Below are 12854 nucleotides of genomic sequence, written 5' to 3'. Positions count from 1 at the left end.
TGGGCACTGGAAAACAACAGAGCAAACAAATACAAATGAACTCAGCTTTTAAGTGAGTAGAGAATCTCTCTTTTCCAAGTATTTTAAAATGTCTTATAGTAAATGCTAACAAATGCTAACAAAAATGTCTGAAGTAAAATATGAAATATTTTTAAAAGAACTTTTTTTTAATCCTTCTATGTATTCAGAGAACAGCAAAGAGTAAAATCTACTAAGAATTTATAAATATTTTAGAATGTTAGAAACTGTAAATGAAAAACAGAAAATCTAATGAAGTACTCTCGCTGCATCAATGGATTAGAAATAACAACATAATGGCTTTTTCTATTATTGTACCTCCCACTGGCTTTTCCTAGCTAAGGCCAAGAAACCTCAAGAATACACAAAAACCATTTACAACACTTTGCTGTCTCCTCTACTACCAATTCCAACAAAAAAACTTGTAGGAATGGCTTTTAATTTAGGCTTGTAATGAAAAGTGGATTCTTAAAATAAGATTGGCTTTGAGCGTTTCTAAAATCAGTGATGGAAAATAAAATATATTGAAATATTTAAAGTGTGTTTCCTTCTTACTACAAGGGAGGGCTAGCTGCAGTATTATCATACTTACTCCCCTCACTTGAAAAAAATGGCTTTAAGTATAGAGTTAATTCTTGTGCATCCATTTTTACAAACCATGCAGCATAGGCCATAACCTTTGGAACAATCTTGAAAATGCCCCCAATAATGCTGTTACTATGGTAACTCTTTTAGGCTAGTTCTCTGAAAGGACTCAGAATCCTGAGTCTGAACAAGGTTACCTCACCATTTTCTACACTTTCCCCTTCAAAAAATGCGTCCTTTGCAATAATACATACACATTCAATAGAAAAAGATCTACATCATTAACCATACAGAATCTGTTCTTTTAGATCAATCATCATTTCTAAAGTCTATGTTTTCTGATATCTTTTCTCTTGGAATACTGTCCAAGGAAACAAGAAAAATCAGATTCTACTTCTGATCATCATTAAATGTCAAATTTTCTGTCAAGGGTTACTTCCAATTGTCTGTTTGGTAAAAAGAAAAATTAGTGATAAAAACATTTAATATGTAGGAACTATAATGTTTTTTTTAATAGCAACTATAAAAAGTGTTCGGTACTGTTTTTTTAATTTAAGGGATATGGTTAGGCTATACAACCAATGTTCTCTCTAAAAAATGCTTGTGTGTTTAAAAATTTGTCTGTGGGCACATGAATCAAATTCAGTCAGTAAACAGCTGTTACTTGAACAAAAGACCAAACACATTCATAATTGATACCTGGTAAATACTCCCACCATACACATGCAAGGTGATCCTAAGTGTATCTTTTAAAAAATTTCCATAAAGGAAGACACATATAAACCAGCTCTAGGCAGTGAAAGTAAAAGTGTTATTCGCTCAGTTGCAACCCCATGAACTGCAGCCCGCCAGGCTCCTCTGTCCATGGAATTCTCCAGGCAAGAATACTGGAGTGAGTAGCCATTCCCTGTTTCAGGGGATCTTCCTGACCGAGGGATAGAACCCAGGTCTCCTGCATTGCAGGCAGATTCTTTACCATCTCAGCCACCAGGGAAGCCCCAATAAAACATACCTGCAAAGCACAATAAGTTGATGCACAACAACAACAAAAAGTTTTGACTGAAGTTAACATACTTATGTATACCCCTGTGTAAATACCTCACTTTTTAGTTTTAGTTCTGAATTAGGGCTTCCCTGGTAGCTCAGCTGGTAAAGAATCCGCCTGAAATGCAGAAGACCTGGGTTCGATACCTGGGTTGGGAAGATCCCCTGGAGGAGGCCATGGCAACCCACTCCAGTATTCTTGCCTGGAGAATCCCCATGGACAGAGGACTCTGGTGGGTTGCAAAGAGACAGACATGACTGAGCGACTAAGCACAGCACAGCACAGGTAAGAATTAGTAAATCCCTATTAACAGAGGAGCCTGGAGGGTTATAGTCTATGGGGTCGCAAAGAGTCAGACATGACTGAGAGACTAAGCATGCAAAATAAGGGTTAACATACAAAATACACAAATAACTCATACACCTCACCATCCAGAAAAACACACCTATTTAAAAAATGGGCAGAGGTCCTGAACAAATGTTTTTCCAAAGAAGACATCCAGGTGGATGTCAAGCACAAGAAAAGATGTTCAACATCACTAATCATCATGGAAATGCAATTCAAAAACCACAATGATTTATCACCTCACATTTTTCAGAATGACTATTACCCAAAAGACAACAAATAGCAAGTGCTGGAGAGGATGTGGAGAAAAGGGCATCCTTGAGCACTGTAAGTGGAACTTTAAATTGGTATAGCCACTATGGAAAACAGTATGGAGTTTCCTTAAAAAATTAAAAATAGGACTACCACACAACCCAGCAAGTTCATTTCTGGGAATTTTTCTGAGGAAAACAAAAGCACTAATTTGAAAAAACATATGCACCACTGTGTTCACTGCCTCAGTAGTAATAGCCAAGGTATGAAAGCAATCTAAGCATCCATCAATAGATGAATGGATAAAGATGTGGTATATGCGCAGAACGGAATATTATTCAGTCATAAAAAAGAATGAAATCTTGCCATTTCTCATGACACGAATGGTTGTAGAGGGTATTATGCTAAGTGAAATAAGTCAGATAGAGATAGGTAAATATTGTATGATTTCACTTATAAGTGGAACCTAAAAAAAAAAAAAAAAGAACAAATATAACAAAACAGAAGTAGACATATATACAGAGAACAAACTGGTGGTTGTTAAAGGGGAGGTAGGTTACGGGATGAATGAAATAGGTGTGGGAGACTAAGAGGTATAAACTTCCAGTTATAAAATAAGTCACAAGGATCTAATGTACAGCATAGGGAATACAGTCAGTAATATTATAACTTTATATGGTGATGGACAGTAACTGGACTTATTATGACCACTTTGTATAAAAATACTGAACCACTACAATATATACCTGAAACGAATATAATATTAAGTCAAGTAAAAAAAAAAGAATAACTATTAGAACATACTGGGAAGCCACCAAAAGCAGGCAAAAAGCCTGAGCTTACTTTGGAAAGACACTGGCAATAAAGAGTAAAACTTCTGAGTTTGTGGCTTTTTGCCTAAGGGTGCTCCCAATACCCCTTCTACTCCAATAACAGAAATATCAGTCTTACTGCCTACAGGACAGAGTCAGGGTTGATGGAATGGCTGGAAATTTACAAGAGTAATCCTTGAAGGAAGAGACCTTCACAAAGGCTAAAATACACAATTTGAATACACAATGTTAAGTATCCCAGGCCAACAAGTAAGCATGTACAATGGAGAGCCTGAGGAGCTAGCCAAACAGTAAGTACACATAAGAGAGGAGTTATAAAAGAAAAAAATTAAGGGAGCTTTAGGATGTGATTCCTTCACTAAGGTATTTAGTTAAATTATATCATTTAACAAGAGTGCTTCCTTAGTGGTAGAATTACTGGCTACATTATCAATGTTACTGCAATCGCAGAATCTACTGCAAAAAGTGGAAGTATCAATAAGGTGTTCTATTGGACCAAATCTCAAGCTTTTCAAAAGAAAAAAATCACCCTAATCTTTCAAGACCATCAGACACACAGCAGCACTAGGTAAGGCTCCTAAATACAGCATCTCAATTAAAAATCACCAGAAAAAATTTTATCAAGCTATCTAAAAATAACTGTAATAATTTCAACTGGTAACATTTCTTTAGATGAGAGTGCAGCTTCTAAGGTGTAGGCTGACACTGATTTAAACAAAGAAGGAAGGCATTTTAGTAAAAGCAAGTGAGATCTTTGATTGACAGTTCTTAGAAGAAGGTTAAAAATTCAAAAGGAGCGACTGCATGTGGCTCAGAACCTAAAAGCCTTTTTCTCCTCCCAACAGAAGAACAGTCTCAAGTAATAACTAGTTGCCATGGAGATAAGAAACTAGAGAGATCAGAGAACTCAATTTGCAGTTAAATAGGCTGGAAACAAACGTTACTACTTGGTGAAGGGAAACGATTAAAAATATACATGACTGCCAGAGGGAATCTTTTTCACCTAGCATTTCCCAACCTCATTAATGAACAAGAAGTCTAAAAAACCAAATGAAAACCCAAAGTGTCTTGGACTGAACCCCTTAAATAAACATAATTCAGGATTTCAAACATTATCACAAATCCTTCCTATTCTGTATGACTTTGATTCTTTTCAATGTGTTAGTAAATTCTGGAATGAGGCTAAAATTGTGTTCAAGGACAAACTACTTACTATAACTGAGGGGGCTGGAAATTCAATGGGGAAAAAAAGCACGACAAATGGATAGGTAACCAGATTAAGAAACAGATTCACGTGGTAAAAATCAGGATTTTGAAAAATCTTTTCACATCCATTGAATACCTTTGTGAGTGCTGTAAAGGGCTGCAAATGTCACCGTGAAGAAAGTCGTGGAGTATTTCCCAGCATTAATTAAATGAGGAAAGGCTCTTTTTGTGTCTCGGTATCGGCGCAGGCACTGGATAAAGCGAAGCCAAGCAGGAATGCACTGAACAACAGCCCGCACACCATATGAATATTTGTGGCAAATTTCTGGTTCTGTGAAGATTTCAAAGAAGAAAAGATTACAATTAAAAAAAAAAAAAAACACTTGTTCACATCATTTAGTCATATACTGTAACCATTAGGAAGTCTTTAAGAGCAACGAACCTGCTTTTCAGAATCATTTTTTTCTTTGCAACTATTATATTAAACTTTTTAGTGATCAGAAGGCCGAGAGAGAAGGTGAAATACACAGTGGGAACTTATAAAAACCTACCCACTCAGATTTACAGTTTTGTAATCTATGCCTTTGTGTGCGTGGTCAGTCGTGTCCGACTCTTTGTGACCACAGACTGTAGCCTGGCCAGCTCCTCTGTCCATGGGATTGTCCAGGCAAAAATACTGGAGTGGGTCGCCATTTCCTTCTCCAGAGGGTCTTCCCAGCCCACGGACTGAACCCAGGTCTCCTGCATTGGCAGGGGGATTCTTTACTGTTGGAGCCACTTGGGAAGGCCCCTTTGTAATCAGTTTTGTGTAGTTTTACTACACTCCTTCTCTGGAGGAGTGTAGTAAAACTATAAGACAATTAGAGGTTGAGTACATTAATCAAAGAGGAAAAAAATTAGTGAGCTCTGTAACCTGAAACATCTGGAAAACCTAAAAATATCACTGTTGATGACAGTTTTATGAACTCCAAACCCCTACAACATATCCATTATAGGTTGTTCACATTCTTGTTCTTTGAAACAAAAGAAACAAACAACAACAGCAACAATAACAAAAAAACAAAGGGCAGAGTTTACATTTTTAAAATAAGAAGAACAGAGTTGGTAAATCAATTTTCTTCAAACTCTGGAAATGTATCATGGTGGCTCAACATATAACAGAATTGTGATTTGCTGGAAGTTAATGAAAATCTGTGTTGGCGCTGGCATCATTAACTTTCGTTAGTCACATGTTACATAATCTGTCTAAATTTGGTCTTCATCATTAAGGCAAAATTCCCTAATAACTAGAATACCTGGCATAAGCTATAGTAAGAGTGACAAAAAGAGCCAAAAGAAAAACAAGGTCTCCAATAAGAACTAAAAAATCTCTAATGATTTGCTCAAAGCATGTGATCTAATTTCTAAATAATCAGTATTTTTGATCATCATAAAGCAATACTGTGATGGCAATTGTTGACAATAGAGCATCTGTGATATAATTACCAACCTACTAGAAGTTTTTTAGTTTTAGAATTCTTTAAATATAAGTTGTATATCTCCTGGCAAATGAGTGGCTAAAATTATAATATATAATTTAAGAGCCAAATTATATCAGATAAAGATATTGCTAAAACAGAGCCAAGTACATTTAATTAAGTTTGTAATATTATTGGATGAGCTTAAATTTCTCAGTTATCACTCCCAATATTTCTTGGTTTACACTGGCAGTTCAGTAGTGTGGATGCACATTCATACCCTACCTTGTGAATCTTTTGGCAACAGGCCCTCACTGTCCTCCCATTTGAGCTCAAAGCTGTAGAAGCAGATCATATATTCCAGGTCCATCAGTATCACTGACAGGCTGTTCAGCTGATCGGCCAGCCAGAAATCAGCAAAGCCTACCTTATGGAAGGGGGCTGTAAATACTCGAAACTAGGAGAAAGAAAAAAATCAGAAAACACAGAAACAAGAAAATTCATATTAAATTTATCTAATTTGTTTCTTACTCTACAGCATGATTTAGTTGATAAAATGGAAACCAATGAACCAATCACAAACACAGGGACTGGCAACAATAGTTAGGTTCAAAATTAATAATGAAAAGAATGAGTTGAATAGATCACTAAGAAAGAAATTAAAAGGGTGGGGCATGGGGAAGGCAGGAAGAGCAAGAGTTAAAAAACAGAAAGCAGAGAGGTGGGAAGAGCTGAAGTTGAAAGCAGAGAGAATGGCAGAAATGCACTGAGAGGACATTTACCATTAAGGTCTAAGATAAATTTACTGGAGACCCATGTGCTATGATTATTTCTGGAATATTCTCCCATCTTAGCTAAGTGAATACAAAGCTCTTCTTTGCCTACAAAAGGTAGGAAGGGAAGGATAGTACCTTGGCTGAAGTATGTCTCATTCCCTAACCAATGTCACTTTCATTTCGCTAGTGCCATGGCAATGATCATATCTGTGAAATTATGTCAAAAAAATCAGCCCACACCCCACTATTATGAAAACAATGATAAATAAAATTCAGGTTATATGTCTTGAACACTAATCCATGCTGCATATTTTTCTCATGATGCATTTCTTATAATCCATTAACTATAACAAATTCTATGTGCTAGGTGTTATCCATATCCCCATTTACAGAAGATAACGCCTTCTAACCTTATTTTGCGGAAGCCTGTTTACCACTGCAAAGGAAAATCCTGGCATTGCAGAGGGAGGAGTCAGATACTTATCACCAGAAAGAGGCTCAAACTGTACCAACTTGCCTTGAAAGGCCTTGAGTGAAGTGAAGATGGGATGAAGGCAGCTTTCCTTCTTACCCTGTTAGACCCTTTCTATCTCACATAGGTGAAAATGAACTCCTAAAACAAGGAATTCTAAGCAATTGTTTTGAGAAAATGAGTCTACAGCTCCCCTGCCATCAAGGTATTTACGGTTCTTTCTATCCTTTCTCTAAATAATTTCTTTGATTATTTCAGGGAAACAACAAACGGTTTTGTTACAACTCAATCCTGGGCGACAGCTATGCTGGAGCTTTAAAAATTAGAGCAGGGGTCTGCAGGACACAATATAGGCTTTAAAACGTAACTTTCCGAGCTGACATATTTTGAGTCCATGGTTCAATCTTTTGATCACTTGCTTACTTTTTCAGGAAGCCAGAAACTATATTATCATCTGCAACCACAAGCTCCAGATACAGCAAACTTTTTTTTTTTTTTGGAGGGAAGGGTCAGATAGGAGGTGTTAGGGATTGCGATGTTAATCATTTATGCACAAAGAGGCTCTGGCACCAGTTTGTATAATATTTTAAGAAACTCTAGGTATAGAATGGATTTAAAGGATTCCAAGAGAGAGAAACAAGAGAACAAGTTATGACATAACAGCAAAGGATCAGGAAGTCTAACTCAGTCTCTAGTCATGGACTTTTGTGAAACTTCGTAGACTTCTGTGAAACTGGTAGCCTAGAGCAAATTTCTCATTTCTCACTGACATGAGACTACCATTACTGTCACAACCTGCCAAACCAAGCCTTATAACCTGGCTATTAGAGAAAACCTCTGTAAGAGCAAAAGAGTAGGAGAGTGTATTAAATAAGAAACAAAGAAACAGAGGGATGGACTAGAAAAGGAAAGGAGTAACATAAAATAGAAACTGAGAGGAAGGGAAAATTTACAGAAGGGAGAAGACGAAAAAATAAAGGAGGGAGTGGTTAATGTTTGTATAAGAGAACCAATGAACTTAATCATAGTCATTCATGCATTTAACAAAGATTCATTAAGTATTTATTATGAATTATTTATTATTTATTTACTCATTAAGTATTTATTATGTCAGGCATTGTGAAGATACTGAATAAATAAAACATGGCCTGTACCACCCACAATCCCTTTGGGCAAATAAACACCAAAAGAAATATTGACAGCACCATGTAGTAACTGCTATTACAGACAAGCAAACGAAATATCCCGGAAATATTTAAAAAGAAGTGAGCAAGTAGTTTGGTCAGAGGTGTAGGAGGAGAGATGAAGATAAAAATAAATAGAACATACTTAATTCCCTGATAAGTCAGGCCTTAACACATGGTCAAATTCATCTTAGATTTACCCGAATTCTCCCTTTTAAGTGAGAATTCTCCTTCCTTTCTGGCTAAGGTCTTTCAACTTCTACTTTGCTTTGATTTTAATTAAAATAACTGAGAAACTGTATTAAGAAAGCTAGAAACAATCTGGATATCTGATGTTTTACCCACATACACAAAAAGGCCACTAATTAGTTACTATAAAGAATATATGTTAACATCATCTTCTAATTAATGTAGACAAACAGTTAAGGAGATAAAGTCTTAATTTCTACTTATTGATAACCACATTCTTTCAAATCTGATTTTAAGATTCCATTAGTTGATCCAATAATCAAAGTTAAACATCTTACATAAAATGACTACCTTTAAAGGTCTGTTAAATGGTAGTGTTTAAAAACACAGGTTATGGAGCCAGAATGCCTGAGCTTACATCCCATCTCCATTACATCCTGGCTGCATGACCTTATTTAAGTTCTTTGAACTTTAGGTTTCCTCATTATAAAATGTGGATTAATAGTAGTTCCAGTCTCATGGTTTATTAAAAGGAATAAAATAATTGATGAGGAGGGCATGGCAACCCACTCCAGTACTCCTGCCTGGAGAATCCCATGGACAGAGGAACCTGACGGGCTACAGTCCATGGGGTCGCAAAGAGTCAGACACTACTGAGCGACTAACACACACAAAATAATTGATACACATAAAAATGCCCAGACAATGCATTATTAAATGAGAACATTTCTGCACTTATACCAGAGATATGTGTAAAAATTTGATTATACAACTAAAGAAAATATTAGAAAAACCAATTCCAAAATAATATAGAAAAATACTCTAACTTAGGAATTTTATGCAGCCCTCTATAAGAATAAGTTGATATTTTTGTTTAGTAAATCTGAGGCATTTTTTTATGCTTCCTAATTGGATTACAATGAGGACAAATACAGATCTGGATAGAGGATAAATGAACTGATGAATGCAAAGAAACTGTATCAGTTTGACATAAATACTAATATCAAAACAAATCAATTTCTTAAAAACTTTCTTCTAGCATCTATTGGGGAGAGAAATAACATATCAATTCAAATTAAAATATGAATATAAATGGTGCCCAGTGCCTACCACTATGGCCAGGTGACATGTTCTTTTTCCATGAAAAATTGAAGAAAAAGAAAGGGAAATGTAGTTCACTTTAGGATGAAGCTTTCAAAAGAGCTGTATCAGGGAAATTTAACTACAGTAGAAACATTCTTGTTAATTCACTAGAAATAAATCTAAGGGCAAATTTTTTCAGTGAGATTTGAATTAAAAATAAGTCAATAGGTCAATTAATATTAAAATACTCTATAAATAATTTTTTTTACTATTTACAATTATTACAAATACAACAAACCATAATGCTTACTGTATGTCACTGCTTCTGACAGTATATTTTACCGTTCTCTTATTTCTTCTCTTAATATTACTGCCAACCTATTCCATCAACAAGTTCTCATTTATTAACACAACAGATGCACAGATAAATATCGACTCAATGGGGAATCATTCTGCTAATAAGAATAATTGGTCATGCATGAATCATAGCAGCTTTCTATTTAAACAAAGAAGGATGCACTTGGGAAATGCTCACTTAGCACATAATGTACACAACTGTACTATTTTGTTATTGTAATGATGCAATCATATTAACACCTGAATTTTCTAAGTCTTCCAAATCTCATCTGAAATAACTTTATAGAGGTTTCATAGTAATTTAGGGCGGAAAAATAGGTGTTTATAATTTTGAAGTTATTTCCTTGTAATCAGAAGAATATTACATTTTATGAAAATAACACAAAATCCAGAAATAAAATGACAACCTCAAAATAAGAAAGGTAATGTAATATTGTAGTAACTGGAAATGATTTATTTTTAGTACAAATTTCAAAAGAGAAAAAAAAAATGGCCCAAATTTTTATCTTAAAAAAAATTCTCTAAAAAGCATGTTTTTCTAGATGATGACAAAACACATTAAAGGTGATGATGATATGACTTCTTACACACCTCAGCAGCTAAGTCCCACACTCAGAATACAAACTTGAAATTAGGCCCAGTGGTATACTTACAGGGAATGATTTGCTATTTAGTTATTTATATTCAATAAAGTTTGCGGAAAAGAGGTAGACTCTTAATTTGTGATATACAAATAAATACAGATAAATGAACAATCAACTGGGGAGAAGGGAAATCAAGATCTGGGCCATTTTCTTTTCCATATTGCTATATATATTGGAACATAGGTTGCTTTTAATTTGTTTAGTGCTTACTATGTTTTTTTAAGAGAAAGGTCATATTTTGTATCTTTAGATTTTATTAAAACATTCTTAACTGATTTTCAAAACAGAGATGGTTAAATTTGAGAGTAAGCAGGAGTTCCTTCCCAGGGCAATCTTTACAATATCCCAAAATGTACAATATAGCTACCATTTTTGCAGGAAATTTCATGTCCTAATGCTAAGACTGCTTGATTTTGAGAGTAAGAAATAGGTAAAATGGAATTTAAAAAGTTAATTTCTCAAACTAAACTTGGAGATCTAACAAGATAATCCTACTGCTTTTAGAGACCCAGTACTTCACAAAATAAAAATATTTGACTATTTATGGTAACTTAACAGGTATATAATAGTTTAACCACCTTAAAAAAAGGAAACAAAGTTCTACATGTTATCACAGTTGATTAAATAATCTGTATAGTAATTAATTATGAATTATTATCATTTTCCAAAATCACTGTAATATCTCGACACTACTCCATTATGAAGGAAAAAAAAATGCATGAGTGCTTTTCTTGGGGCCAGTGTACTCCATAACATCAAGTGTACCAGTTACACTGTGTTCTTTGCTCCTGGAGCTGGGGTACCACTCATTTAAACTACAATGTGAACATGACTTCTGAAGTGGGGCAATACAGGAGTTTTGTTTTCATTCTAGAGAAAGCCAATGATCAATATATCACTCTACAAATGATACAAAATTTCTGGACTTACCAGCAGTTTAAGCAGCCAAAACCGGGATTTATAATAGAAAGTTTTGGTGGGGTTGATGAGAAAGAAAACCATAAATCCATAAAGGGCAAGTGGGTACACATATGTGGGGATGACACTAATTGGAGCAAAGAAGCATGCCAGAAGGCTCAGGCACCACAATATCCCAAGGAATCCAGCAATCTGATAAAGGATGGGAAAGACAAAAACAAAGAAAATTATTTTTATTTTTACCATTACATAGAAAATCTTTAATAAAACAAAGATAAGAAAAATGGTTTAATTATTATCAACAATCCCCTTCAAGTAGAAAATAGAGTCTAGTACCCACTAAACCAGCCACATAGCTAATGAAAACTGTATTCATAGGATATTATATCTGGTTTGATTACCTCAAAGAGATGCTGATGAGACAAATTGCTTCTTGGATTAAGTTCAAAGATGAGCACATGATTTACTCCAGCCTGTCTCCAACCATACGTGTTGATGCCCAGTAGAAAAAGGAATTCAATCAGAAGAAAGCCACCCCGATAGATTCTTATCAAGGGCCATATATTTCTACCTGCTTCAAGTTTAAATATAGCTGAAAGAATATCAATTAACTGGTTAGTCAGGAAATCTGCAACATGTCCTTTAACTGTCTTTTCTCTTCTCAATGATATAGCCCTGGCAGAGGAATTTTTAATATTCAAAATGCGATCCTAGGTTATTTCAAGAGCCTGATAAACTTGCTTCAAGGTTCTTCTCTTCATTTCACTCTGCAAAATTCTACCAGAATAATTTTCCGGAAAATTTGACTTTCAGCCTACTTGTCCATAGTGAAATAGCTTAGAACCATCAGCTCAGCTGAGAATTTCTGGCATGACAAAACTTCTTTGGCTTTGATTTGGCCGTCACTGAGCTGGATATAGTAATGTCTACCTCAGAATTACTATGGAAATTATAAGAAACACTATACAAGAAAGCAATGTGAAAGTTGAAATGTCACATAAATGACAACAATATTTATATAATGTTTATGTACTACATCCTAAGGATTGTATCTTTACATATAACAATTTATCTAATCTTCACAATGGCTCTGTGAGTTAAAAACTATTATCTCCATTTGACTGACAAGGAAACTACAGCACAGAGACGTTAAACACTTTGCTCAGGGTTACCAAGCTAGTATACGGCAGTGCCAGGATTTTAACTCAGTTTGCTTCAAAGCCCAAACTCTTAAATTACTACATTCAACTGCCCATATGCCCATACAAATGTTCAGTTATCACTACTATCCTATAGCTCTCCAATAATTATCATGTTCAAACATGTGAGCCTCACGATTCAAGTTCCTCACAATCTGATCTCCAACTCACTTCTCCCAAACTTATCCCATAATGCCCCTAAATTAATTCTTATCGCCTGATAAATTTTATTTTGTTTGAACAAATTCACTTTTCATATCTACTTAAGTTGCTCCCTGTACTTGAATGGCC

General features: G+C 35.1%; 1 protein-coding gene across 1 annotated transcript in view; it reads right to left on the bottom strand.

The window, feature by feature from the left end:
- The window catches only part of XPR1 (xenotropic and polytropic retrovirus receptor 1), a 202457-nt gene that overhangs the window by 33180 nt on the left and 156423 nt on the right, over positions 1–12854 (bottom strand). Inside the window, exons 8-11 of the mRNA NM_001192883.1 lie at positions 11766–11956; positions 11377–11556; positions 6027–6198; positions 4421–4615 (exon numbers count right to left, since the gene is read on the bottom strand). Of these exons, the coding sequence (NP_001179812.1) occupies positions 4421–4615; positions 6027–6198; positions 11377–11556; positions 11766–11956 (738 nt within the window). The remainder of the gene's footprint in view (positions 1–4420; positions 4616–6026; positions 6199–11376; positions 11557–11765; positions 11957–12854) is intronic.

The sequence above is a fragment of the Bos taurus genome, chromosome 16 (assembly GCF_002263795.3).
Source record: "Bos taurus isolate L1 Dominette 01449 registration number 42190680 breed Hereford chromosome 16, ARS-UCD2.0, whole genome shotgun sequence".
Taxonomy (NCBI): Eukaryota; Metazoa; Chordata; class Mammalia; order Artiodactyla; family Bovidae; genus Bos; species Bos taurus.
The sequence above is the reverse complement of the archived record's forward strand: the minus strand, read 5'-3'. Positions and strand labels throughout refer to the sequence as shown.